General features: G+C 46.7%; 1 protein-coding gene across 2 annotated transcripts in view; it reads right to left on the bottom strand.

Annotated features, from left to right (window-relative positions):
• Positions 1–25,283, bottom strand: part of DDX31 (DEAD (Asp-Glu-Ala-Asp) box polypeptide 31) — a 79,850-nt gene that overhangs the window by 5,689 nt on the left and 48,878 nt on the right. For both annotated transcript variants that reach the window (XM_011931173.1, XM_011931174.1), the window contains 2 exons: positions 20,430–20,541; positions 14,188–14,356 (listed from right to left, as the gene is read on the bottom strand). In XM_011931173.1, coding sequence (XP_011786563.1) covers positions 14,188–14,356; positions 20,430–20,541 — 281 coding nt within the window. The remainder of the gene's footprint in view (positions 1–14,187; positions 14,357–20,429; positions 20,542–25,283) is intronic.

Genomic DNA, 25,283 nt, shown 5'->3' with positions numbered 1-25,283 from the left:
CTTTAGGGTCATGTTTTGAAAAGTCTTCATCCCAGGATTTCAAAAACATTAAAGTATTTTTTCATCTAGCTTGCTACTGCTTTAATTCCATCTAAGTTTTATTTTGAGTAACAGAGAAATGAACTGTTTCTTCCTAAGAGTTACCCAGTTATCCACGACAGTCACTGAACAATACATCTTTTCCCCAAGGTTTTGAAAGGCTCCTCTAGAGCGCTTCCTGCAGGCTCTGTTTGAAGAGCAGTGATGACCACAATGGCGTCCTGCATAGGCTCTACAAATAGACGAAAACATTTAATTGAATACCAATTACATGGGCTGTTAATGGATTTAAATATAAAACAGGTCAAATCAAAGTCATTCAAATGACTACATGACATAGGCATTAACATTTAACTCACTTTTCCAACCACCACCTGAAAACAAGTACTACTAGTATCCCCACTTCCTGGTAAGGAAACTGAGGCAAAGAGAGATTAGGTCATTTGTCCAGGGCCACAAACCAGTAATGCAAGAATGTGAACTCAGGAAATCTGACCTCACAGAGTTTAACCATAGCAGTCTGCCACCATGCTACAGTTTTCAAAACAAGGGGCAACTTCCTGGCGTAAAACGTTTTTAATATACATAAATCCGTATGTCTGTATGTATACGTGCAAAGTCTGAAGGATAAAGGAAATGTATCAGGGTGAACCTGAATGTGGGCTTGTGGGTAACTGTCGAGCTTTTCCCTATGTCCTGTAGTTTTACAATGAGCATGCATTATTTTTATAATTAGAAAATAACAGTATATTCACTCTAAGGGGAAACAAAAGCAAATGGTAGAATTTTGTCCAATAGTGAAAGGCCAGAGTATTTTAATTTCTATTAATCAGAAACCTCTCTGCCTTTTGCCTTTGAGTTGGTTTGATTCGGCGAGGCTATAGTACAACTAAAACACAGACAGACAGACAGACAGAGGGGGTTCTTCAGACAGACTGAGGATTGATCAAGCACACTCCTCTGATCTGATGTTCCAGGGCCACGGCTAGGCGCTGAAGGTCTCTGCTGAGGACACAAGTCCCCCAGGTAGGAAGAAAAGCCTGGGCTCTCAGTGAACGCAGGAGACAGCGATGATTTCGGGTGGCCCGGGGCTGACTGAGTCTCTACGTTTGTGCCTGACTCCATGGATGACGAAAAGGTGGCCATGTCTGGGTAGGGTTTTGGTGGCTCTCAGGTCACAGTGAGGGTAGGTAACAGGCAACTCCAGGGGAAAGTGACAAGCGGGCCCTCCGTATGCTTGTACACAGAGGAGCTGAGGTAAAGAATAAGCTGGTGTGAGATGCCATGATAACTTCACCTTGGCGTGGGCCGGCCCAGGGAGGACGCTACCCTACCTTTTACGGTCAGTGAGGAAAGGAACTGTATCAAGACTCTTGGAACCTCCGGGTTCTGTTCTGGCAGAGAAGTACACTGGCAGACCAGCTGTTTCAGGGGTGCCTTCTTTGTGATTTCTTAGGATCCAACCAAGTCCAGCTTTTGTAAAACTACAAGAGCCCCAGCAGACGCTCGGCTCCAGTTGAGTCCTGCTGTGGCAGTGGGAATCATGGGAACCACAGCAGCATTCTTGGGAGGGGTTCTGTGGACACAGAGGCTGGTGAAAAGTGGGCTTCAGTTTCGTGCCGAAGATCAAGATCTAGTGAAGCTCAGAACTCTGAGCCCTGGGCCAAGGACAGGCACAGTGGCAGGCAGCGCAGATCACAGGCAACTGAGAAAAACCGCGGATGGTCCGGCGCACTTGCTGCCTGGAGGCCACGCACACAATGGGAAAGAGGAGAGATCATATTTAGGTACAGCCGATGTCTGAAAATGAAGGGCCTAACCAGAGCCCCAGAAATGGATGGCAACTTTGAGATTATTTAGCCCAGGTGACCAAAACTCTTAGGAAGTTCTGTCAGAACATAAGCAGGAACTTCAGATGGCAGATGGCAGTGCTGGGGACAGGCAGAGGACCAGAATTTGATGACCTTGGTTGGAATTCCAGTTCTGCCACTCGCCTAGCTGATGACCTTGTGGAGTCACAGCAGCTTTCTCCAAGCTTCGTTTTTCCCGTACATCAGGAAGGACCTACGCACAGGCACACGGCCAGTATGAAGGTAAACGGCCTACAGTGCGTTAGAGAGCTCAATACATTTTAATTCTCTGTGAAGTCTCATGAATTACTGTTAAGATGGAGGATACAGGGTGAACATGGTAGCAATGAGTTGTGGTTGGAACTGTTATACGATTACACACTGAAAATACTGACTGAGAGAGACCAGCTTGGGGCAGAATCCCAGCCCCACACCCCAGAGCGCAGCCCCCTAGGCCTGTCCTGTTTGACGTTGTGGGTGAACTGGATGATATCATGAGGCATATCTACCACATCGAATACAGGAACAGCAAATACACTGGCTGACAAAATAACAACAGTCCAGGAGACCAAAGGGATGGCTCTACGCTGGCAAGGTGAGCTTGAACTGGGACAGATGTCAGGTCTTGCCATTAGAAGGGTGGCATACATTGTCACATATGCAAATGGGCAGGGATTTAGTTGGCAAGTTTCAACCTGGAACCAGAGGTCAGGGTTCGAATCCCAGCTCTGCCCAGTGATAGTGGTGCCATCATAGGCAGTTTCTTCCTCTGTAAAACAGGGATAACATCATGATTGCAGTGAGGACCACAGTGGCCATCCATCATGGGGGCCAGTGCCTGGCCGCTGAGGACCCCATCAGTGGAGCCGGCATCCCTGCCATTATCATCCCCTGCACTAACAGACATGATTGCCCCATACTTCTTGCTGGGCAATTTCCATTGTAAGTCTGGATAATTTCACGAACCAGACTTTGAAAAGAACCTGGACAGATAGGATAGGTAGAGCCAAGTCATCCAGATGACAGGCTGCAACAGTGTGGACCAAGGAGCAGCTGGGCCTTGGTATGGCCTGAGACAGGCACACCAGAAGTAAGACCCTCTGAGCGGGGGTCCCGGCACAGCCTCATACAGGCTGTGGAACTGATTGTGGAAGGTCGGCCAAGGTACTTATTTCTCTAAGTCCCAGGTTATTCACTTACGAGACGATTAATGAGCTAACATTCTCAAGTATTCATCATCACATAGCCTGTTATGGAAGTACTCAGTAAATACTGACTACTGTTATTATTAACAGCATGAGAAGGAGAAAAGGGGAGCAGACAAGAGTCATCCTCAGATTTGTGGCACACTGCCATGTGAACTAAGGCCTGGTCTGATCATTAACACCACCTTCTGTGTTTGCACATCATGCACACATAGCATTTGAATGTCACAGAGGCCAAACGGTGGAAATAAGACCAAAGGGTGGAAAATGAAAGTCGTGAATTCTGGTTCTTTCTCAGAAGCTCTGATGGCAAGCCAGGTCCATGAACGGGCAGCCCTGGGGGCTACAAGGCACTGGGATGCCAGGGGTGCTGAAGCAGAGGCCACACTAACCATGAGAGGTGCAATGGGATCCACGGGACCAGACTGGGCCAGGCTGGGCAGACTCAAGGAAGACTATGTAGTTTCCATCTTTTTTTTTTTTTTTTTGAGACGGAGTCTCGCTCTGTCACCCAGGGGCTGGAGTGCTGTGGCCGGATCTCAGCTCACTGCAAGCTCCGCCTCCCGGGTTCACGCCATTCTCCTGCCTCAGCCTCCCGGGTAGCTGGGACTACAGGCGCCGCCACCTCGCCCGGCTAGTTTTTTGTAGTTTTTAGTAGAGACGGGGTTTCACCGTGTTAGCCAGGATGGTCTCGATCTCCTGACCTCGTGATCCACCCGTCTCAGCCTCCCAAAGTGCTGGGATTACAGGCTTGAGCCACCGCGCCCGGCCTCCATCTTTTATTTACAGATCAAAGAGAGGAAGTGAGACAGGGCAGAGGAACTGCTGTTTATCAAACACCCACTCTGAGATCAGCCCTGAGCTAAGGCTGCACATTCCTTACCGTTTCCCGCACCCTACACCCTACACGACAACCCGACAGCACCTCCATTTTACAGCTAAGCTGTTGCTGAGTGCTACGGTTGGGATCAAACTCAGGAATGTGGGCTTCAAAACCCACGCTCCTAGCACTGTACCATTCTGCTTCCAGACCTAGAGGAAACTGGAAAAAAAGTCAGATCCAAATCTTGCTTATGATCGTCTCTTCTCAAAGTTGTTCCAATGATTTCCCCAAAGGGTAGAAAACATCTACGACCCACTCTTGGAAGTCTGGCCAAGGTACTCAACTCTCTAAGTCCCAGTTTATTCACTTACAAAAGGATTAATAAGCTAATGTACTAAAGCATTCATCACACTGCCCATTACGAAGATACTCTGACAGTTTCAAACCAAATTCTTCCATACACACAATCAAAACATCTCCTACTTTAAGGCCATTTCTTTGGTTACCTGCGTAGTTATCTCCTTGGGTTCATATACTTGCTACTTCGCCCAATATAGATTCTATAAACCAGCAGCTTCCAGACGGGGCAGGTGAGAAAGCGGACACAGCCCTTGGCTGAGAGTTTGGGCTTCAGCGTCTCTCAGACTCAGAACCACAGGACCAGGCTCCGAGTTCTACACTGGACACTGAGGATCCTGCCTTGGTCACAGGGTCTGGGTGAGGCCTCAATGAGATAATGTGCATGGAGGACTCAGCTCGGCAGAGAACACACATAAGCCCTCAAAAGAGATGCTGCCACCACCGCCACGAGCACTTAAAACTGACATGCACAAAGTGTCACATGCTGTCGCTCTGGGATGCTGGTTCTCAACTGTACCCCTCATGTTGATTATTAAGTAGTTAACGAATCACTCTACATTTTGGACTGTAGCTGTAACACTGGGACCAACATGGAGATATTTGAAAAAGACTTGAAGTCATTTCGTATAGGTTATAACACGATGGAAAGGTTCTGACATCATTAAGAGGGTGGAGGGGCCCCGGATACACACCTTCCTATTGCAGAAAGCAGCTTAATGAAAGCAGCGTTAGACTAGAAGAGGAGAGTAGGCAGTCGGCTGTAATACAGGAGGGGTTTGGGATGACTAAAACTACCCTGTGTGCAGCAAGGGGAGACCTGGGGGACTGTCATGTTCTTTCTTGATCTCTCACATGATATGAACTAGAAGAGCTCTGAGCGAGGACGAGCTAATGAAGAGCTGGTACTCTCCTGTTGCACGCAGCTGCATCTGGCATCTAGCAGTTCGTGCTAGGCCAGCCACATCTTCTAATTCCAGTGCTTGGGCAGCTCCAGCAGCGGATGTGCCCGTCTCCAGCATCGTCCCGGGAGAGGCTGGCTGGGTTCCTGTTCTTTGTTGTCAGCCCTGACTGCATGACTGAAAGCATGCCTTGTGGTTCCCGCTGTCTGCAGGTGACCCAGGTGTGGAGGAGGCTCAGGGTCACTGTGAAATCCTCTAATCACCTCATTAGCAAGGTGGGGAGAAAGGTGGGTTTGTTCCACGAGGAGGCAGAAAGCTGGTAATTGCATGGTGTCAGATAGAAAAAAATCATGGTGCAAGCAAAAGGCCAAATGTAGAAAGCTGCGTGTGCACAGCTGTAATTAAACCAAGAGCCCGAAAAGTAAGGCCCACAGTACCTGACCATAGAAAGAAGGTAAAGCAGTGGAAACTGGCTTTGCATGGGGTGTGCTGAGAGGGGAAGGGCAGACCCCCTGCTGGAGCGTGTGCCCACACCGTGCATTTGGAGTTGCCTGTGAACACGACGTGTGTGAACTCTATAACCAACAGATGGATTCATTTGACAAACGGTCCCTGAGTGACTACAGGCCGGTGTTCCCCACTCAGAAGAAACGCAGTTGCCTTCCACAGTAGTGCTCCGATCCCTTGCTCCACGCCGGACGAGAGTTTATTAATACAAATGTCCTAAAGACATGATGATCCAGCATGGACCCCAGAGGTGCCAGCCTGCCTCCCTTGACAGAGGCCACGAGAGCATGTTCTTGGCTATCATCTGTGCAGCTTGCCCATGGTCTACATAAAGAACCACTGATTAATCCTAACTCATCTTTAAACTACGGATATATTCAGCCAGCACCTTGCTGCCCTGCCGGGTGAAGGAGGACATCTCATCATCTGCTCTGAGGCCACATTTCTTTCAAGTTCCCAGGGACTGTCCCTAGGTCAAGTTCACGGTCACTTCTATCTCACTCTTCATAATTTTAGATTTTACTGAACCACGGTCTCCTGGGTTGGAGCCTGGGCAGAGCATTTTCATATGATTCCCCAGCAGATTTCCAGAGCACATTCTGTTTCCCCATATACTGCCACATCTGTCCTCGTGGCTACTTCTGGTGGTCCTAACTGTTTTGCTCTGGTCTTCCGGCAAGGCCTAGTGACCTCTCTCTGCCTGGATGCCTGCTCTGGCCTTGTCTAGGTGGAATGGAGGTCCCACTCCTGAGCCCATTCATCTCTGTGCTGTGGGCTGATCCCAGGCTTCCTTCACTGGGGAACAGAACCAGCGGCTTGGCCACGAGGGGCATCGGTAGGGGGAATGCGGTCCTTCCTGAGGATGCCTTTAAGTTGAGGAAGGAGATCCCAACCCCAGGCCTGTTCTCTTAGGACAGAATGACCGACAAGCGGCCCATGGAGTTCTGAAAGAGGACTTTCCCAGCAGGCAGGGTGTGCTGTTTTCCAAATTCACGACACAATAAAGAGGGATTTACCTCCTTTTCATGTCAGAACAATTCCTCCTCCTTTTCTTTTCCTTTTTGCACTTCCTCTCAGAATTATAGGACATTTTGGTTTCTACTCATCTATTACAAAAAATTTACTGAGCACCTACTGTGTGCCAGGTTCTGTGACAGGTGCTGGGCATTCGGGTTGAACATCTCAAATCTGAAAACTGATATGCTCCCAAATCCAAAGCTTTCTGAGCACCGGCACGATGCATGATGCGTGACTCTAAAAGGAAATGCTCACTGCAGCACTGCAGATTTCAGGGTTTGGGTGCTCAAAAAACCTGTACAACGCAAACACTACAAAATCTGAAAACACTGAAACCTGACACACTTCTGGTCCCCAAGCATTCTGGATGAGAAATACCCAACCTGTATGCTGAGCAAAAACCAGGCAGGGTCTGTTCTCTAAGCTACACTTTCGAGGAGGGGCAGACGCTGACCACACATACAAATAACACCATCAGCAGACGTAAAGCTGCCACGACAGACCAGGGTCAGGGCACAGAGGTGTGAGGGTGTCTGCTTGGCTGGGGAGGGCACCGCAGGGAGGGGAGAGGTCCAGGCCCAGGATATGTTCAGGCAAAGGCTCTGAGGAGAGGGTAAGAAACAGGGGTGTCGGATGAGGCTGAACAGTCAGCAAAGGCTCGGGCCTTTGTGAGGAGGGGGGTTTGTTGTGGCTTGCTCTAATCACAGCCTAACGGGATGCCACTGAAAGGTACTAAGCCAGGGCAAGACGGGGTGAGGGCTGTGGAGGTGCTGGCTGGCTGTGGCACCGTGGCCACAGGCAGACTTGGTGGGACACTTTCAGAGGTTCAGATGGAGGGCCAGGGGCGTTGAGGGCTGCTATTTATAAAGACAGTGTTTGGGACGCGGAGGGAAGAGACCGGTTTAAGGAGGCCGGAGGGATCAGCAGTGTTGGACACGGCTGAGACGGAGTAGATGAGCACTGACTCAGGTGCAGTGGATTTACACGGAGAAATCCTCATGTCTCCGAGTGTGGTTTCGTCCAGCCTCTCATCTCATGTTTGGCCAATCTGTCTTTTTACAGAATGCTAACTGGCTCAATGAAATCGAGAAAGTTTTCACAGTGGGCAAGATTCCAGGTTTGCCTTCAGCTAATTAAGTGATATTAGGGAGGTTGTAAATGCCACATAAAAATTGGCAGGCAAGCTGCTCTAATGATGAGAATATTGCTTTACAGGGAGATGCAGCTGCAGCTTCTTAATGCTCGTCTTTGAGGGACCCGGTTCCATGTTTTCAAGGTTGTTCCTGATAAGAAAAGTTCCAGGGTGCTAAAAGGCACTTTTCTTATTCTCGGTTCCACGGGTATTTGCGACAATGGTGGGGGCTGGGGGAAGCAGCAACACGATAATATGGTCGCTGTGATGATCACCGGGTACTCCCGCTTATTCCCGTGCTGCACACCACGCTGTTTCCATGCATCCTCTGGCTTGACCCCCACGATGAAAGGGCGACTTGGGTACCTCCCTTTGAGGCCAGAGAACCCAGGCACAGAGACGCTGAGTGACTTGTCCAGAGGCACACAGACTGCAAGTGGCCCGGCCAGGATTCAATCCCGGTGTCTGTGTGATTCAAACCCAGATGTCATCACTGTGATTCTCCCAGAGTCGGCATGTAAGAAACCAGAGAGGAGCAAGGGAGAGGGCTAACGGGGGTACGGACTCCTCAAGCTAGAGCTCTATTCCACACAGTTAGCTCTTCCCAGGTATTAGACAACCGCTGAATGAGCAAGGGTGAGAATCAGAGAACACCACAGCACAGGCCTTCTAAGATGAAAAATGCCCCAAACCAGAGCTTTGCAAAATTTCAAATTGGAAGCATTTGTGATAATTCAGACAGGAAAAATCTGTGAACCTGTCCTATCTATGAAGAAGGGGTGACTGGTGTGTATGATTTCCACGAGGATGTTTATTTTAGAAAATAAATGACTTCTAGAACTTCCGAAGTGTGGGAGATTAAGGAAATCCTCTGCAGGGCCTGGCACACAAGCCACAGGGTGCGCTGGTTCTGGTCCCCCTTTCCCTCTTCCTACTAATCAGGGCCCGCTGAGCACTGACTTAGCATGTCCAGATCTACTAGGTACTAAGGGGTAAGACAGCCCCAGTTTAGACTCTATACCTTATCTGATAAAATTAGGAGCTACCAGGTAACATTTGGGCTAGGCTGACTTGAGAAAATTTATACAAATAAAACTACTTTCCAACAATTCAAACTGCTGTTTGTCTAGTAATTTTAAAGAGGAAGCTGGGAACAGGGGGACAAAATTATTGCACTACTGATAATGAAGATGTCCCAGATGTTTCTAAGCTCTAAGCACAACATTAGAAAGGCAGGTGGCAGAAGTAATGGGTAAAACCAGTCTCAGGTACTATAAACTGAATCGTCTGGGCAAAAACCAGTATGTGAGCACAGCATATAATTCACATAAAACAGGGTGGTTTAAAAACAGCAGACTCACTCTTTCATACTGTCACAGTATCACCAACATCTTTAAACATTTTTACAATTTGTTTTTATTTTTTAGAGATGGTGTCTCACTGTCACCCATGCTGGGTACAGTGATCACAGTTCGCTGCAGCCTTGACCTCCTGGGCCTGGCCTCCCAAAGCACTAGGATTACAGGTGTGAGCCACTGTGCCCAGCCTAACACTAAGAACTTAAGGCACATCGTTTCTATATCATTGAGCCATTTTCCGCAGAGTGGCAGCGAAATGAGAGAGAATCATGGCCCTATTGAGCGTGCCTGCCTGCTCACTGTTCCTGACATGTTCTGCTCGTGTGACGACCTAGACAGACAGACAGACACCTGGCAAACAACACAATTCTGCCTCTCCCAGCAGAGAGAGCTGAGCCTCAGCATCTCCTGGAAAGATGGAGATTTTGGAAGGATATGTTCCCTTTGCTACTCAGAAACTGCTGAATCTACTATAGCTTCAAAATAAGAACCGCATTTCACGGAAGGAAAAATGCTGTTTTCATGACGGATGTTGCTAAGGGGGCCACTCAATATTTTACCGATAGCACCAACTCTCTGTGTACACGTCTGTGTCAGTGTTTGGGGTGGGGGCTGTTCTGACAGGTTTGCGTGCAGGTGTCAGAAGAGCTTTTGTGACTATGCCTGTATTTCTGTGTGTAGGGGAAGATATTTACTGTTCCCTTTCAGAACTGAGCACTGGAGAAGTCGACAGGAACCTAGTTATTAAGATCTCATTTGGGGCCATGAACTATTTATTTTCCTTTTCTGAAAAGTGGTCGGGTGAAGGACTAAAGGCAAAAAGAGATGAAGGGTCCCTCTCCCATCGCACGGACCAGCCGAACAGCCTCCTCTCTAACCTGCTCCTGATCCCCATTCTAACAGCCGCCTGAGCTCCCGCTTGGCATATGACAGGTGAGACAGGCTTCTGTTAGTCTGATGGATTTGGCTTGCAGATATCACAGGTTTGCACATAATATATAATTATTCTAGGCAGTAAACACCGTAAAATGGAATGCAGAATAGTTTAGAGAATTTAGCGCCATTATTTTATTCACCCATACAAAACATAAGGAACCCATTCTCTTTCTTGACAGATGGATTTCAGAGGAGACGTTTCAGCTCAGAACAATAATTGTGACCACAGCATAACTCTCACACTTTGTGGGGTTTAATGGACTTTTCTTTCCAGTCCTCAAAAAGCAGCAACTGGCATTTGCTCAAACCCTGACTGAGGTGTGGAAAATCTGTCAAGTTTTCTCTGCCGCTTACCCTGACCACAATTATACGGTCCATGTGCAGATTAGCTGCAAAGTCATTCCTCCTCCAGGAGTGACAAGATTTCCCCAAATAAAAAAAAGAAAGGTACCTACTGTATCCTCGAGTGCCCGTCTGCCTTCGAAAGGCAGGGGTGGGGGGAGGATCTAAGGAGTGTGAAGAGAAATGCCTTCAAAAGAAGGGCATAACAACGGAAAAAGTAGCTGTAACAGAGTGGGGACATGGCCAGAACAGAGAGAGGCATTGTCACGGGCGGAGTAATCCTGTGACACACTGCTGTCACTCACCGCCCGGCTCCCTGCCGCGCCAGCCAGACATCAAAGGCTGCCCCATGCCATCTTACATGCTCTTTATCGGCTAATCAGCCCATTCTTCCCTAAATAAAGCCCTGTTAAATCCCCTGCTCACAGGGGTATCATGGTCTTGGTGCCCATCTGCTAGTGAGGGTCAGCTGGGGCAGGAGGCGGCGGGCTGCTCTCTCCCTAGCGGCTTCTCAAGGTAAGGACAATGCTGCCTCCGACTCCCCCGCCCACAGGCCTCCTCTCTGCTTTCCAGGAGCTGGGCCGGTCTGAGGAGCTGCTATCTGGATTAACACTTGCTAATGAAATCTCCAGTCATAAAGGCACATCATCTGCTAACTATGAAATCTTGGGATTGCATTTATTTTCAGGGAAGAGGAATAAACAAAGATGTGTGTTTCCATTTTTTTTTTTTTTCAGACAGTGTCTTACTCTGTCACCTAGGCTGGAGTGCAGTGGTGCGGCTCACTGCAACCTCTGCCGTCCAGGTTCAAGCGATTCTCCTGCCTCAGCCTCCTGAGTAGCTGGAATTACAGGTGCCTGTCACCACGCCCGGCTGATTTTTGTAGTTTTGGTAGAGATGGGGTGTCACCATCTTGGCCAGGCTGGTCTTGAACTCCTGACCTCGTGATCCACCCGCCTCAGCCTCCCAAAGTACTGGGATTACAGGAGTGAGACACCGCGCCTGGCCAGATGTGTGTTTTTTAACAGTAATCATTTGGCAGGTCTCTTCCTCCGCCCTCAAAGTATCACCATTGCCGAGATGGTGACAAAATGGTCAGGCTTCTGATGAGGCTACTCTCAGTCACTAGCTGTGAAGCCTCATGGATTCACCCCACACTCAAAGTTAACATGCATGGGTACCGGGGACAGCAGATCCTAAGACAGGAACCCAGTTCCCAGGCCCTGCAGCCTAGAATCCTGGCCCAGTCAAGAGCACCTGGGAATAGAGCTGAGGCATCTTGGCCCTCAGGGAGGACAGCCTGGCTCTAGCAGAGGACGAGCAGAAACATCTCCGGGCTACAGCCCTACTCTGCACCCCTGAACCTCAAAATGGCCTAGAAGGAACCAGAGAAGGAAATGTCCACGCTCATCTAGGCACTGCAGTACAGCAGCACATGGAAACTGTTTGTTTTTCCTCAAATAATTACTGGAGCATTGTCTTATGTGAGAGTTATTAGTATCAGAAAAGAATCAAGCATCTTAAAAATTCCAAAACTGGGAACAGAATTAGGCAACATTCTATCCATTCCAATGACACTTGGAGGTGCCAAGTCCCCCAGAAAGGTCAAGTTGGATGTCCCTGAATATGCTTTTTAGCTTGTAAGGATCTTCATCTGTAGGGCCCTGTATGGTTCAAAAGGCATATTCACAAGTCACCTAATCTTTTTTTTTTTTTTTCTGTAGAGACAGGGTCTCACTATGTTGCCCGGGCTAGTCTCTAACTCCTGGCCTCAAGCAATCTGCCTGCCTGGGCCTGCCAAAGTGCTGGGATTACAGGAATCACCTGATTTTGATTCTCAAGACAATCTTGTGAAGTAACTAAAAACATGGATTTTCTTCTCCCTAGTGTAGTTGAGATCGAGGCTCTGAGACGTTAAGAAAAGGCATGGCCCCTTGGCCGGGCGCGGTGGCTCAAGCCTGTAATCCCAGCACTTTGGGAGGCCAAGACGGGTGGATCACGAGGTCAGGAGATCGAGACCATCCTGGCTAACATGGTGAAACCCCGTTTCTACTAAAAATACAAAAAAAAACAAAACTAGCCGGGCGAGGTGGCGGGCGCCTGTAGTCCCAGCTACTCGGGAGGCTGAGGCAGGAGAATGGCGTAAACCCGGGAGGCGGAGCTTGCAGCGAGCTGAGATCCGGCCACTGCACTCCAGCCCGGGTGACAGAGCAAGACTCCGTCTCAAAAAAAAAAAAAAAAAAAAAAGGCATGGCCCCAAACTCACATCAGAACAGAGCTGACTTCAGTCCAAGTTCCCTGATTGCAAGACCAATGGTCACTTCTCTCCACTGGGTGGTCCCTCTGTCTTGGCCGTGACAGGCTACAGAAACAGGGCCCTGACAAAGTTGATGGAATACTTGACACTTCCTGGTGAACAGGCAAGCCAGACATCGTGTGGGAACAGGCAGTGCAGAGTGGTCCTTCCTGCGGATTCCCAGAGTCAGTGGGGGAGCCTGTAGCATTTGTAAATTAACGTGGAAAAGGGAGGATAAACAATGCAAACTAACCATCCAGAACATTCTAGGATTGAACCTGGAAATCAGGGCAGGTGAGAAAAAAGTCTGTGTGCCCCAAACATTTGTTCGACGGACCATTCCCACATAAACAATGAGACCATCCACCCCAAAGTTCTGACATGAGTAGCTCACAGGGCCTCAAGCACTCTCGCTCCTGTGAGGGGCTGAGGCTGGTACTGAAAGAACACATGTCTTTGAGAAGAGGAAGAAAGCCTTTTTTTTTTTTTTGAGACGGAGTCTCGCTCTGTCGCCCAGGCTGGAGTGCAGTGGCCGGATCTCAGCTCACTGCAAGCTCCGCCTCCCGGGTTCCCGCCATTCTCCTGCCTCAGCCTCCCGAGTAGCTGGGACTACAGGCGCCCACCACCTCGCCCGGCTAGTTTTTTCTATTTTTAGTAGAGACGGGGTTTCACTGTGTTAGCCAGGATGGTCTCGATCTCCTGACCTCGTGATCCGCCCGTCTCGGCCTCCCAAAGTGCTGGGATTACAGGCTTGAGCCACCGCGCCCGGCCAGAAAGCCTTTTACAAATGTAGCGTGCTGAGGGAAATCATCTCAGCACCGTGCAGACTCAGAGCCCAGCCTCGAACAGGGCAATACCCCTTCCTCTCCCCCTCCTCTCCCCAGGACCTCTGGACAGTCCTCAACACGCTGTTTTTGGGAGGACAGGGGAAGGGCTCACCGCTCTTGCCTTGATGAGTGCTCACCTCTGGAGGTGCAACTCAGCAGTAAGGAGCCCAGTGCTGACCCCAATGCCAGCCTGTTAGAGATTTGGGCTTCGGCAGCTCCTGGAATCTGTGGCTCGCGCACTCAGCCCTTCCATCTCACTGGAACAAAGTATGCTCCTAGGGCTTGTCACACAGAACACACCAGAATGTGTCATACACATCTCGGATGCTTGCCAGGGCGGACCGCAGCACAGCTGAACCTCCGACTACAGCGAGTCCTATGAACCCCACCACATTTGGGCGCAAAAGGAGACACCCCTGAATTTCGGCAAGATGAGGGGGCTTTCTTCTCATTCCAAGTGCTTGTTTATTGGGAGAAGGGTAGGTATGAGTGAGAAGAGAGCTGTGGTGAGCATGGCAGCTAGCACTTCACCTCACTGGTGCTCATGTGAACAGAGCTCTCTAGCCCCGTCACGGGACGAATTCAGCTCATCTTACCTTTTTAGGTGTGCTTTCCTTTTCTTTCTAGTCAAGGCACTAAGATTCCTGGGGGCATCTCTTAGCCCGAAGCTCTTCGCCACATGCCCAAGGTGGAGGGATCGGACATGGAAGATGTGCTTCAGCTCCCTGGGGTAGGTGGCGTAGGCTTGGATGAAGGACTGCAGAGCTGAAAGAAAAGAAAAGGGAGTGGGGAGGGAGGCTGTCAGGATCGGGGTCTCCAAGCTCCAAAGTGCCTGGCCTAATGGTTATCTTCTGTACTTTATCTTGCCAGGCAACGAAACATGACAATTACAACATACACAAACAACTAAAATCTAGACTTCTGTGTATTCAATTCCTAAACAACAAAAAGAAAAAAACTACAGGGGACCACAATTATTACTTGAATATGCCCAGTAAAATTTCAGATTTGACCACAGAGCTTCTAACAATCCAACAGGGTGAGGCCCAGCACAGCACCTGGTACCAACAGGCAGTTGGTAGATGTCTGTTGTGTCAACGAGTGAAAAGAGAGAATGGGTGAAGAAACTAAGAAATGATCAACACAGGACATCGCTTTCTTATGAAAATGAGAAAATCATTAGACATTTATATTAACACATTTTTCCTAATTAAATTTTATTTACTTTTGAATAGTTAATGCATGCTAGTGTGTTACAAAATTACAAAGTTCAAAAGGCTTTATTATGACTGTCATGTTTACTATGAATGAATGACATTACCACCAATGCCCCCTTCACCACAAGCCCCACCTCCAGCTCCCTTATCCACAGGCAATCCCTGATACCAGCTTTTCTGTGTACTTATGGGACTTTTTAAATTTAAAATTTGTTTAAGAGGCGGGGTCTCACTGTGTTGTCCAGACTGCAGCGCAGTGACGTGATCATAGCTCACTGTAGCCTCAAACTCCAGGGTTCAAGTAATCCTCCTGCCTCAGCCTCCTGAGTAGCTGGGACTACAGGCTAATTTTTAAATTTTTATTTTTGTAGAGACAGGGTCTCACTATGTTGCCCAGGTTGGTCTTGAACTCCTGATCTCAAGTGGTCCTCCCACCTCAGCCTCTCAAAGTGCTTGGGATTACAAGTGTGAGCCACCTCACCCAGCCTTCCTCATGGGATTTTAAAACCAAGTTCATTTTAAAAGTATCCAGGATTAACCAATACAGTGCTTCTTACTCAAAGAATGTGTAAAAAAGGGAATGAAAAAAATTTTAAAGGAGAAAGAAAATTATTAAGTCTCTAAAATAGTCCCTTGAGGACTGAGAATTTAGGGATGTTTATCAAACATTCTGTCAGGAAAGTTTTAGTCCCTTTTTAAAATTAAGAAAAGCAGCCAGGTGCGATGGCTCACGCCTGTAATCTCAGCACTTTGGGAGGCTGAGGCAGGTGGGTCACCTGAGGTCAGGAGTTTGAGACCAGACAGGCCAACATGGTGAAACCCTGTCTACTAAAAATGCAAAAATTAGCCAGGCCTGGTGGCAGGCGCCTGTAATCCCAGCTACTCGGGAGGCTGAGGCAGGAGAATCACTTGAACCTAGGAGGCGGAGGTTGGAGTGAGTGGAGATCGTGCCACTGCACTCCAGACTAGGGGGGCAAGAGCCAAACTCCATCTCAAAGAAAATTCAATTAAACTCAGAAAAGGGGGTCCTTGTTGTAGGTCCCACCTCCCCCAGAAAAGGGCCAGACTCATTCCCAGGAGGGTGGAGCCTTGGTCTACTTAACTAGGCATTCCCTTGAGGAAAGATTAGATTGGGTTCCCCCTTGAATATCTCTGCAAGTAACAATGAAAACTGAGTGTCCACCCACTTCTCACTCCAACAAGGAAGGAGAAGAATGTTCTGCAAAGCACTCCCCGCTATTCCTGTCACTGCTCTCTTCACCTCCAATCCTGCTCTTCCGCCAGCTGAGCCAGAGCCCAGCCGACGGTGTCTGATGGAGGCAAGCACTGAACACCAGCCTTCACTTCCTCACTCTCCTTGTTGAGCCACTGGACTGGCAAGTTTGCCCACAGCTTAAACATAATATCCCAGCAGCACCTGGAGATTGGCGTTTATGAACAGTAATAAAAAGTGTCATTTTAGCAGATCAGCTCCTGGAAGGATCCTGGGGAATCCATCAAAGCTCTATTTACTGAGTAAAGTGAACTCCTTTTCCCAATCGATGAGCAATAATAACCAAGGCAACTCCTCTGTACCCCACTCTTAAATCTGTGCTTACTCCCCTTTTTAATAACCAGGGACATTTTCAAGGAAAATCTTTAACGCTTCAAATGGTCTGTACTATTTGGAGGGTTCTGATACCCCCAGACACAGAGCCCCACAGCCAAGCCCTCCGAGGGAAAGGCTCTACTGCTACGCGACTCAGGAGATTCAACCCTCTTCTCCTCAACCTCTTTCTTTTCCCAACCCTCAACACTTACTGTGGTCTAAAAAAAGATGAGACTGAAACCAAGTCAAGCCGAAACCAAACCAAGAGCCTGCGCTTTTAAAACCTCAGTCAGCCAAATCCCACTCTAGGTCTCTTCATTCCCTACCTCTCTTCTGTGTAAGCGGATGAGCCCCTGGGCTTCCACCCTGGTCACCTCTCTTCCTCTCCTTCTCTCCACCAATCCTATGAGCTGAGCGCTGAGAGCATCTGTCCCAGGAGACGTAGGTGTCCAGCTAACAGCTTTACAGGGATAATGAGTTTGCCAAGATGTGGCAGGAAGTGTTTTCTCCCCAGACAACTGGTCAGGCAGCATTTCACGCTGCATATCTTTACTAACCCTCCTTGTCCTCAAGGCTCCTGTCTCACCGGGACGGCGACAGTTGGTTGTCCTCACATACTTGCGTGGACTCCCATGTTTGGATAATTCAGAGAAGCAGGAATTTCAGATGCTGCAGCAGCTGTCTGCAGGACCTTTCAAGGAGCAGGAAGTGGCTCATGTTGGCAGTGTCTAGAATGTGCAGAAGGAACAGGGGCTGTGGGACCCACACAAGCGGAAAGTGGAGAAGTAATGAAAGTAGACATTTATTTGGGGTGATGGATGAAGCTACAGGCCACCAGAGTTCAGCACTTTGCAGTCACTGATTCCTATTTCTTGCCAACCACTTAAGGTGCCTGAATTAGGGCAAAGCTGTTTTCTAGTATCTCGCATGGACACATCGTCCTTTCTCATTCCTGGACATTTGGATCAGAAACTAGTGGTATCTTATGATGACTCGTAAGATAAAGGAGTCAGAAATAAACAAAGCTCCAGCCTGGAAGGTGAAGATCATCTCTGCTGCTCCCAACCCCAGCCCCCACTCCCACAAGAGCACCCTTCAGTGCAGAATAAAGGCACATGCATCTTCCCACCCAACCCCTACAATGACAACTATGGAAAGGATGTAGGCAAGGAGGTTGCCTGCTGTTCTCTTAAAGACAAAGCATTTGGTAAACTGCCCAGCCTAGCTCTGACCCCACTGAGGGGAGAAGAATGACTTGTCATCACTGGTATGGGTTTTCTAGACTTTGAGAAGTATCCCTTCCAAACAGGCATAAATCCTACATGGAGTTTCTGGTCTGCAGGGAGACCTGAAGACAGAGAGCATTAAGCCACAGGAGCAATGGTCATTTGCAGGCAGAGGACTCTAGCTTCCAAAATTTTTGTTCAGAAGTCTGGAATGCAAACTTATGCTACCACTCTTTTTACCACTCGAATCCCTCTCTAAAAGATGCAAGAAAACAGAGGAAAAAAGGGGTAACTGCTTCTGGAAACTGACAATTAAATGCTGGTTATTAACAATGACTGGGTCCGAAAATGCAAAAGGAAAACAAATACATACTTGGCCCAGTTTCTAACTAGTTTTCTGCCATCAAGGCAAAAGCCAGCTGCTTTGTTAATTATTCATGATGTGAGTTCTGAAATGGCATAAAAGGGAAGCAAGTCAATAAGTGTGGAATTTGCATATGCAGATTGAAATGTAAAAGACTGTCTCCACCTATGGGGTGGAGTGGCTGTTCCTATGTGGTAAATTCGATACATTTAGGGTGGCAAATATGTGTGTACTCTCTCAAGCCTCCAAAACTTAGTCCTAAGAAACAGAAGAGAAGGAATGGTGGCAAGACTTATGTCTGAAATGGGGTGACTGAGCTCTGTAAGAGGCGGTGTTGTCCCAGCCCATCATCAATCTGGTGTGGAAATTGATTAGCAAATAAGAGACATGATACGTTTATTTCCTTCATGGTATATAAACATTGGGAAGTGACCCTGTTCCAATATTCCTTAAACAAAAGACAAGTGACTCTGCTTGTTTCATGGTATTAACAAGTTCAACGGTAATGATGGTGAGAGAAAACCCAAAACCACATCCTTTAAGAATTACTGTAACTTCTACTCTGAAGACCCAGACACCTTGAAATAGTTGTAGTCTTGCCAAAATATCTGAGGCATCACTGACACCAAAATCGAAGGTGACAGTGTGGGTTTGATTTCTTTCTTTCCATTGCAACTTTGATACCAGCCCTGGAATTCAGTAGCACAACACCTTGTTACGTACTGCACAGCCAGTTGAATTTGCCTAACTTTCATCAAAGGTCCAAACTCTGTAAAGTTACACTGTGACAAAGACCCTATTCCTCTTGAGAGACAGAGCAATACTCCTCTAGAGGTAGCAAGGTAGGAAAACCCTTGGGAATTGTTGAATTCACTTCAGGGAAATGCTAAGACAGGATATTATCAGAGAAAAGTCTAGAAGGATACATAGTGTATATACAGTGGTAATGACTGGGACTTCATCTTTCACCTTGTGTGGTTCTGATTTTTAATGATGACAACCAAGAATTGCAATTATAATGTGCTAAAGGTATGTAAGAGGTCCTTGAAAATATTTGCTGACTAACCCATTTTTATCATCTATGCTTCACCCCAGTCTCCCAGCTTTTACCTTTGACCCCCACTAGTCTATTCTCACACAGCAGCCAGATGGTATCTTTCAAACCTAAGTCAGATCCCACCACACTTCCGCTCCCCCTTCATTCCGACGCAGACCCAAAGTCCTACGTGATTCTGCCTTGGTCAGCACCCCCTTTCCATTCACACTGCCTTCCTCGAGCTCTTCTGCCCCGGCTTCCACTGCCCACAATGCCTTTTCTTTAGAGAGCCACGGGGCTCATCCCACTTCAGGTTTTTGCTCAAGTGTCACCTACACAATGAGGCTCACTCTGACCCCGTTAAAAATGCACTCTGCTATGTCACCCCTTCACCTCCCCCATCTCCTTCTACTGACTCCATAGCTCTTGTCACCTTGAAACAGACTATTTCTTTTATTTATTATGCTCGCTGTCTGCTGCCCCTGACCCCACTAACATGTTGGCTTCACAAAGCAAGGATTTTTATTTTGATCTCTCATGTATTCCAAGCACTTGGAATAGTGCCCAATTTGATAAATATTTGTCAAATGAATAGTTTTTAAAGCATTTCTATTTATAAAAAGAGAGGATGCTACAGTGTTCTGATATTTGTAAGCCAGCCTGATACTCTTCTCAAAATAGCAGGCAACTAACAATAAAACCCTGTATATCCTCCAGCATGGAGTAAGTCTCATTAGACATGGTCAGTCTCTGGCCAAGACATACCACAATAAAAAGTACCAGTGATTATAAACCCCCTTCAGCCATGCACTGCTTATTACTCAACGTGAATTGCGATGTCCACATCTAATGCATGGTGATCCCAGGAGTCAACTTATCCTACAAAGGGTCTGAATATTAAATCAGTACCTAATTCTTTTATAAATTTCCTAGGAATTTGGTTCATGGTCTATGGCTCTTCTTCAGTACTGTTCTTTCTCATTTTTCTTTGTGCCTTCAAATAGGAATTGCTTAGGTCTGATATTTCCAGCTCTGGCCTTCATCTCTAATTTCCATCTCTACAACTGTTTCTACTAACGTGTCACATCTCTTCTATCTGGTTTTCAAAGAGGAAAACAGATCCTTAAAAGATCCAAGTTGTTGGGTCAAAACTCTAGTCCTCATATAAGCCAAGATAAAGCCTCATTTGTGCAAAACATGGGGAAGGACGAAATTAACATTTAATATCACTTTAAAGCCTTCCGTGCCTGCTTCCAAACCCTGCAGAATTATGGAGATTGAAGGCTTTGGCTGGTGAGCAGGGACCCCACGATGGCCTCTCAACCGGTTTGGGGGTATGTGGGTGAAGGTGGGGGAGAGCACTCTGCTGGGCTATCCACTGCACAAGCACCTAGGAAATAGACCGACCTTTCTTTGCCCAGGAGACCCTCCTCTCACTGGAGTGCACGTAATCTTCAAATACCGTCTGCAAGACTGTGGCTCGCTCTCGGATTTCCTGGGGGCCAACAGCATGGGATTTCTGAGAGGGCGACAGAAGGATTAAAGGAGAGATAGAGTCAAAGTCAGGAATAATGAAGCAGTTTATAATAGATTTAATAACAGTAAAATCACACAGTAACCACCTAGGGGCCAACAAGTGTAATCCTTTCAATATTACTAGGGAAAAAAAAAGGGAGCTATAGAGATGTTAAAGTCAAGTAAAGATGAGGATGGCTTTATGAGAAGATCAGGTCTGTTTACTTATTTACTTACTTTTCTTCCTGACCTCTTACCATGCATGTTCAAAATCAAAGACCATTGGAGACACTTTGGAATTTTCCAAGTCCAATTCAGACATTTAAAACATCACTGAATATGAGCTGTTTTCAAATGGGTCTTGGATCTCCTAGGAATCTTCACCTTTCCCTTATACACACCAGTGGAACACTGACAATTTCTCTTCATGAGAAACTGTCTTCATGAGAAACTTTAGGCAGGTCACTCCACAGTGACCTGCCTAAAATTCTGCCTTAAAAAGTTACCCCTATGCTTGAATTTCAGAGCAGGCTTCCTCAGTGCCTAGAGCGGTTCAGACTTCTAGTGTTTCAGATTTATTCCTCCAGCCCATGGCCACTGTGCTGAGTTCCCAGGAATCTATTAAGGAGTGAGTGGGCTGTTCCAGGACACGACATTCAAAAACTGCCTGGACCTCTGTAGCAAATTGTCCCTGTGTAAGAGGTAGCATCTGTGTGCATGCAAAGAGCCTACAGATGGAAAATGATAATAAAATAGACGATTATTTTCTTTCCATCCTTTAACAGTACCAGAGAAAAAAATTTCCTTTTTAAATATCCACTCTAAAAACTAGTGGCTTTTGTCTCCAATATCTTAAAACAAACATGAGTGCTTGCTACTGAACGTGAAATCAAGAGAACGCAGATTCTTCCACCCAATGAGGCCAACCTGCCAAGTGACACTGATCACTTGAGTGGTGCTGGTGCCTCTACTTCCACCGGCCACCCCAGTGTGAGCCCCCGGGGAAAATCCAGAGTGAGACCAGGTCGTGCTGCTTAACCTTGTAGAGGACAGTGTATGAGCGTTTGCATCTGGCCTCACCATGACTCCCCGAGCCTCCCTTTCACCTTTAAGGCTGACAGAGGAAGAACAAAGGGGAGGAAAGAAAAAGCCTCATTCTCCGGATCGACGTTCATCTCTATATTAAGAGACTTAACAACGTGAAAATGTTTTTAGTTGAGTCAAATCATTCCTGCTACCTGTTTGGTTGATGACAGTCTCGCTGATGTCACAGTACAATACAAGGTCCCCCTAAGGGTTCTCATCCGCTAAAATGTCAGGAGAAGAGTCACTCAGGAGCCGTGTTACCAAAGTGGACATTTGCTATTGTCATTAACAAGGATTTTTTTTTTTAAACCCTCTTAACTGATGTGAAATGCAAACTTTTTTTTGCTGCCCTCCTTTCGTTAAGCCACCTCAGCAGCACAACTGTCACCTTCCCTGTGTGCTTTTTTTTTTTTAATATGAATGTGAAATTAGCGAGGATGCCCTTTCCCCTGGCGGACAGAATCCTCTGTTATTAAAAAGTAAAGCACTTTAATAATGAAAACTTTTTCCTCTTTTTCTTGTGTTTTAACTGTTTAAAATTAATGAGAAGGGCAGAATGGTTGTCAAAGCGATATTGAAAGCCGGGCAGCCAGGACCGAATAAGCACAAAAATCCCTCTAGAGTGTTAAATAAACAGAGCTCTAGCCCTCTCCGAATCCCTCTGTTGGTTATTGTATACATTCTGTAACAGCTCTCAGAATAGATCTGAGAGCCAGGGAGGCAGAGAGGTTTCAGAATTCCAATAAAGGCCTCAAATTAAAGACAGCCTGGTGCGAATTCCAGGAGAAAATTAAAGAGACCTCAAGCTTAAGTGACAGGTGACTTGCTTCTGTGTCACAACTGTCAGGGGATTTAGTGATAATATGGCAATATATTACAAAGGGTTTTTCTTATTCCCCCCTTTAGGTTTCAAAATGAGGCATCTTTTCTTCCCAACCAAAAAAAAAAAAGAATTACATATATATAACGTGAGTGTGTATACAAGTGAAATACGTAGGGGAAAAAAAACACGATAGAACTAGGTTCACAGGTTTGAAATGATAAGGTCAGTTTTAGTAAAATATAAGAATAAGTTAATGGCAGAAAAAAACAACATACAATTCTTAGGAAAAAATATCTTACTCCTCCCTAACCCCCGCTTCCAGAAATACCTGATTTTAAAATTGCCCCTCTTGAGAATGAATGAGGTATTTTTCAGTTGTCTTCTGGGGAGGACAATCTAAATTTAAACTGAAGACAGAGTGGGGCAGAGTTATGCAGCACCATCTCAGCCCCAGACAGGGAAAATGCTCCTATAATGAGAGCGGGTCAAACCCCTGAGGGCACACGAATACCTGGCAGGACTGGCTCTCCCACCCTCAAAGACACAGAGTCAGTCCTGGTTAATGAAGCTAACTTGCAACTAGAGGACCATGGGTAGTTTAGAAAACACATTTCCAACCATCCATCCGCGCACGCAACGCACCTTTGTCTCTAATATCCTACTGATTTTAGAAAACACAGGCCATCAGAAAGGATGGGCAGGGGGCTCTGAACTTATTTTAAGATCTCGCAACACCAGCAACGGTTCCTTTGTTAGGATAAGTTTACAGGTATATTTCACAGGACAAAAACGCTTGTAGGAAAAACATGGTTGGGTGTGTGTACACTTTGATGATGAAGATTTCACACCTATCAAGAAGCAACAGATGGGAGTCTAAGATAAATAGGCTGGACTATTTTTAGTATAAAAAGTAGTAGCAAAGGTAGCAGGTTTTTGTGAAAGCCTGCACCTTGATATTGCCAACTTCCAAGGTATTTTTAAGCTAAATGGAAGGGTTTTGTTTTAATCACTTTATTGCCAAGCTGAGTTCTACCCCCATAGTCCCTAGAACCTTCTGAGTGCTTCCCAGTAAAGTTGAAAGATCAAATTTATTCTCTTTGTAGGTAGGTGAACATTCACACACCCAGACATAGCTATATATATTTTATATACCTAAATATGAAATATACATTTTACAGATGCTTCACTCGCTTGCTTTCTGTTCACAGAAGCCCAAAAATGTATGTGCCAAAGGGACATTTACCATGGGCTTCAATCGCCCTGGGTGAAGGAGAGGGGCCCTGTAATGAGGTGTCTGGCTATCTGAATGAAAGGCCTAGCAACTGAACCCACATTTACATGCCTGGCATTGGTTCACATGCTAGAAAGCTGCTCAAATTGAGGACAGCAATTAAGACACACGGTATTTCTTATGCACAACAGAATTAAAAGTTGTATCCAGCATCTAGTTTATTCTTTTTACTACTGACATGAATCACACGTAAAATACTCTCTCAGGTTGTGTATATCTATGCGATAATTAGTAACACAATTTAGTTTAGTTTTTCTTTTTCCTCTGAATTCAAGTTAAACTTGGCTCAGCGAGCCAGGTCTTTACCAACACGACACCTAGAACGTAGGATGGTTAATTTAGCTTTCTAAGTTAATCAGTTATATCATGAAAGCCCAACCTTGCTCAGCTTTCCTAAAAATAAAAATTAAAAAAATCACCAAACCTTAAACATATCCAAGCATTCACTACTATCTATCAAGGAAGAAGCTGGGGCTGAGATCATGAGACAGAGTTTCTAGACCTAAGAATCTATGAGGTCTGGAACTCTACAGGGCACTTCATGCCTTGTTTTATTTAAGCCTCACAGCAATTATGTTTTACAGATGGGAAAACTGAGGCTGGGAGAAGACAATCTGCCTGAGGTTGCAGAGCTACCAGCTGGGAAGCAAGGATTCAAACTCAAACTCCTATCTGTCTGACTCTGGGACCTGGTTCTTACTCATGAAGTTAGAACCGCTCCTCAAGTCTCAGGAAGTCTTTGAGGTTGGCCTCAAGCCAGGGAAAAGGCTTAAGAAGAATTTATGCTGCAAGGCCAGAGAAGGGCAGAAGTTACAAAAGAAATGACTGTAGCTTGTTGCTGAAAGAGTGGAGGGAGATGCAGCTGCTCCGCTCCTTCTTTGGGGACGTGTACTTCAGGAGAGGCTTCCTGCCCTTCTACAGCTTCCCTGTGTTGTGCAGACAGGCAATGATCAACTCCCTGGAGAGAAATGATCTGCGCTCGGGGATAAAGACTGACACCAGCGCCAGGCCCAGAAAGAGTATACCTGAGACTACGTTTGATCAAACTTACAATCTCATTTTGTAATCGTACTACTTGCTCGTATTTCTGGAGAGCTGGCAGATGCTAATGTTCCACTTATTATGATACAGCAAAAAAGGGCACTGGGATTCATGTCCCTGAGTCTGGGCTTTAATTCCACATCTGCTACTAACTTGTATGACTACAAATAATCATGATAGTTACAGTAATAATAAAAAAATGCCCTTTGGGCCGGGTGTGGTGGCTCACGCTTGTAATCCCCACACTTTGGGAGGCCAAGATGGGCAGATCACCTGAGGTCAGGAGTTTGAGGCCAGCCTGGCCAACATGGTGAAACCCAATCTCTACTAAAAATACAAAAGTTAGCCAGGCGTGGTGGTGTGTGCCTGTAATGCAGCTACTTGGGAGGCTGAGGCAGGAGAATCGCTTGAATCCAGGAGGCGGAGGTTGCAACAAGCTGAGATCACGCCACTGCACCCCAGCCTGGGCGACACAGCGAGACTCCATCTCCAAAAAAAAAAAAAA

Source organism: Colobus angolensis, unplaced genomic scaffold, assembly GCF_000951035.1.
Source record: "Colobus angolensis palliatus isolate OR3802 unplaced genomic scaffold, Cang.pa_1.0 Scaffold9, whole genome shotgun sequence".
NCBI classification, from domain to species: domain Eukaryota; kingdom Metazoa; phylum Chordata; class Mammalia; order Primates; family Cercopithecidae; genus Colobus; species Colobus angolensis.
The sequence above is the reverse complement of the archived record's forward strand: the minus strand, read 5'-3'. Positions and strand labels throughout refer to the sequence as shown.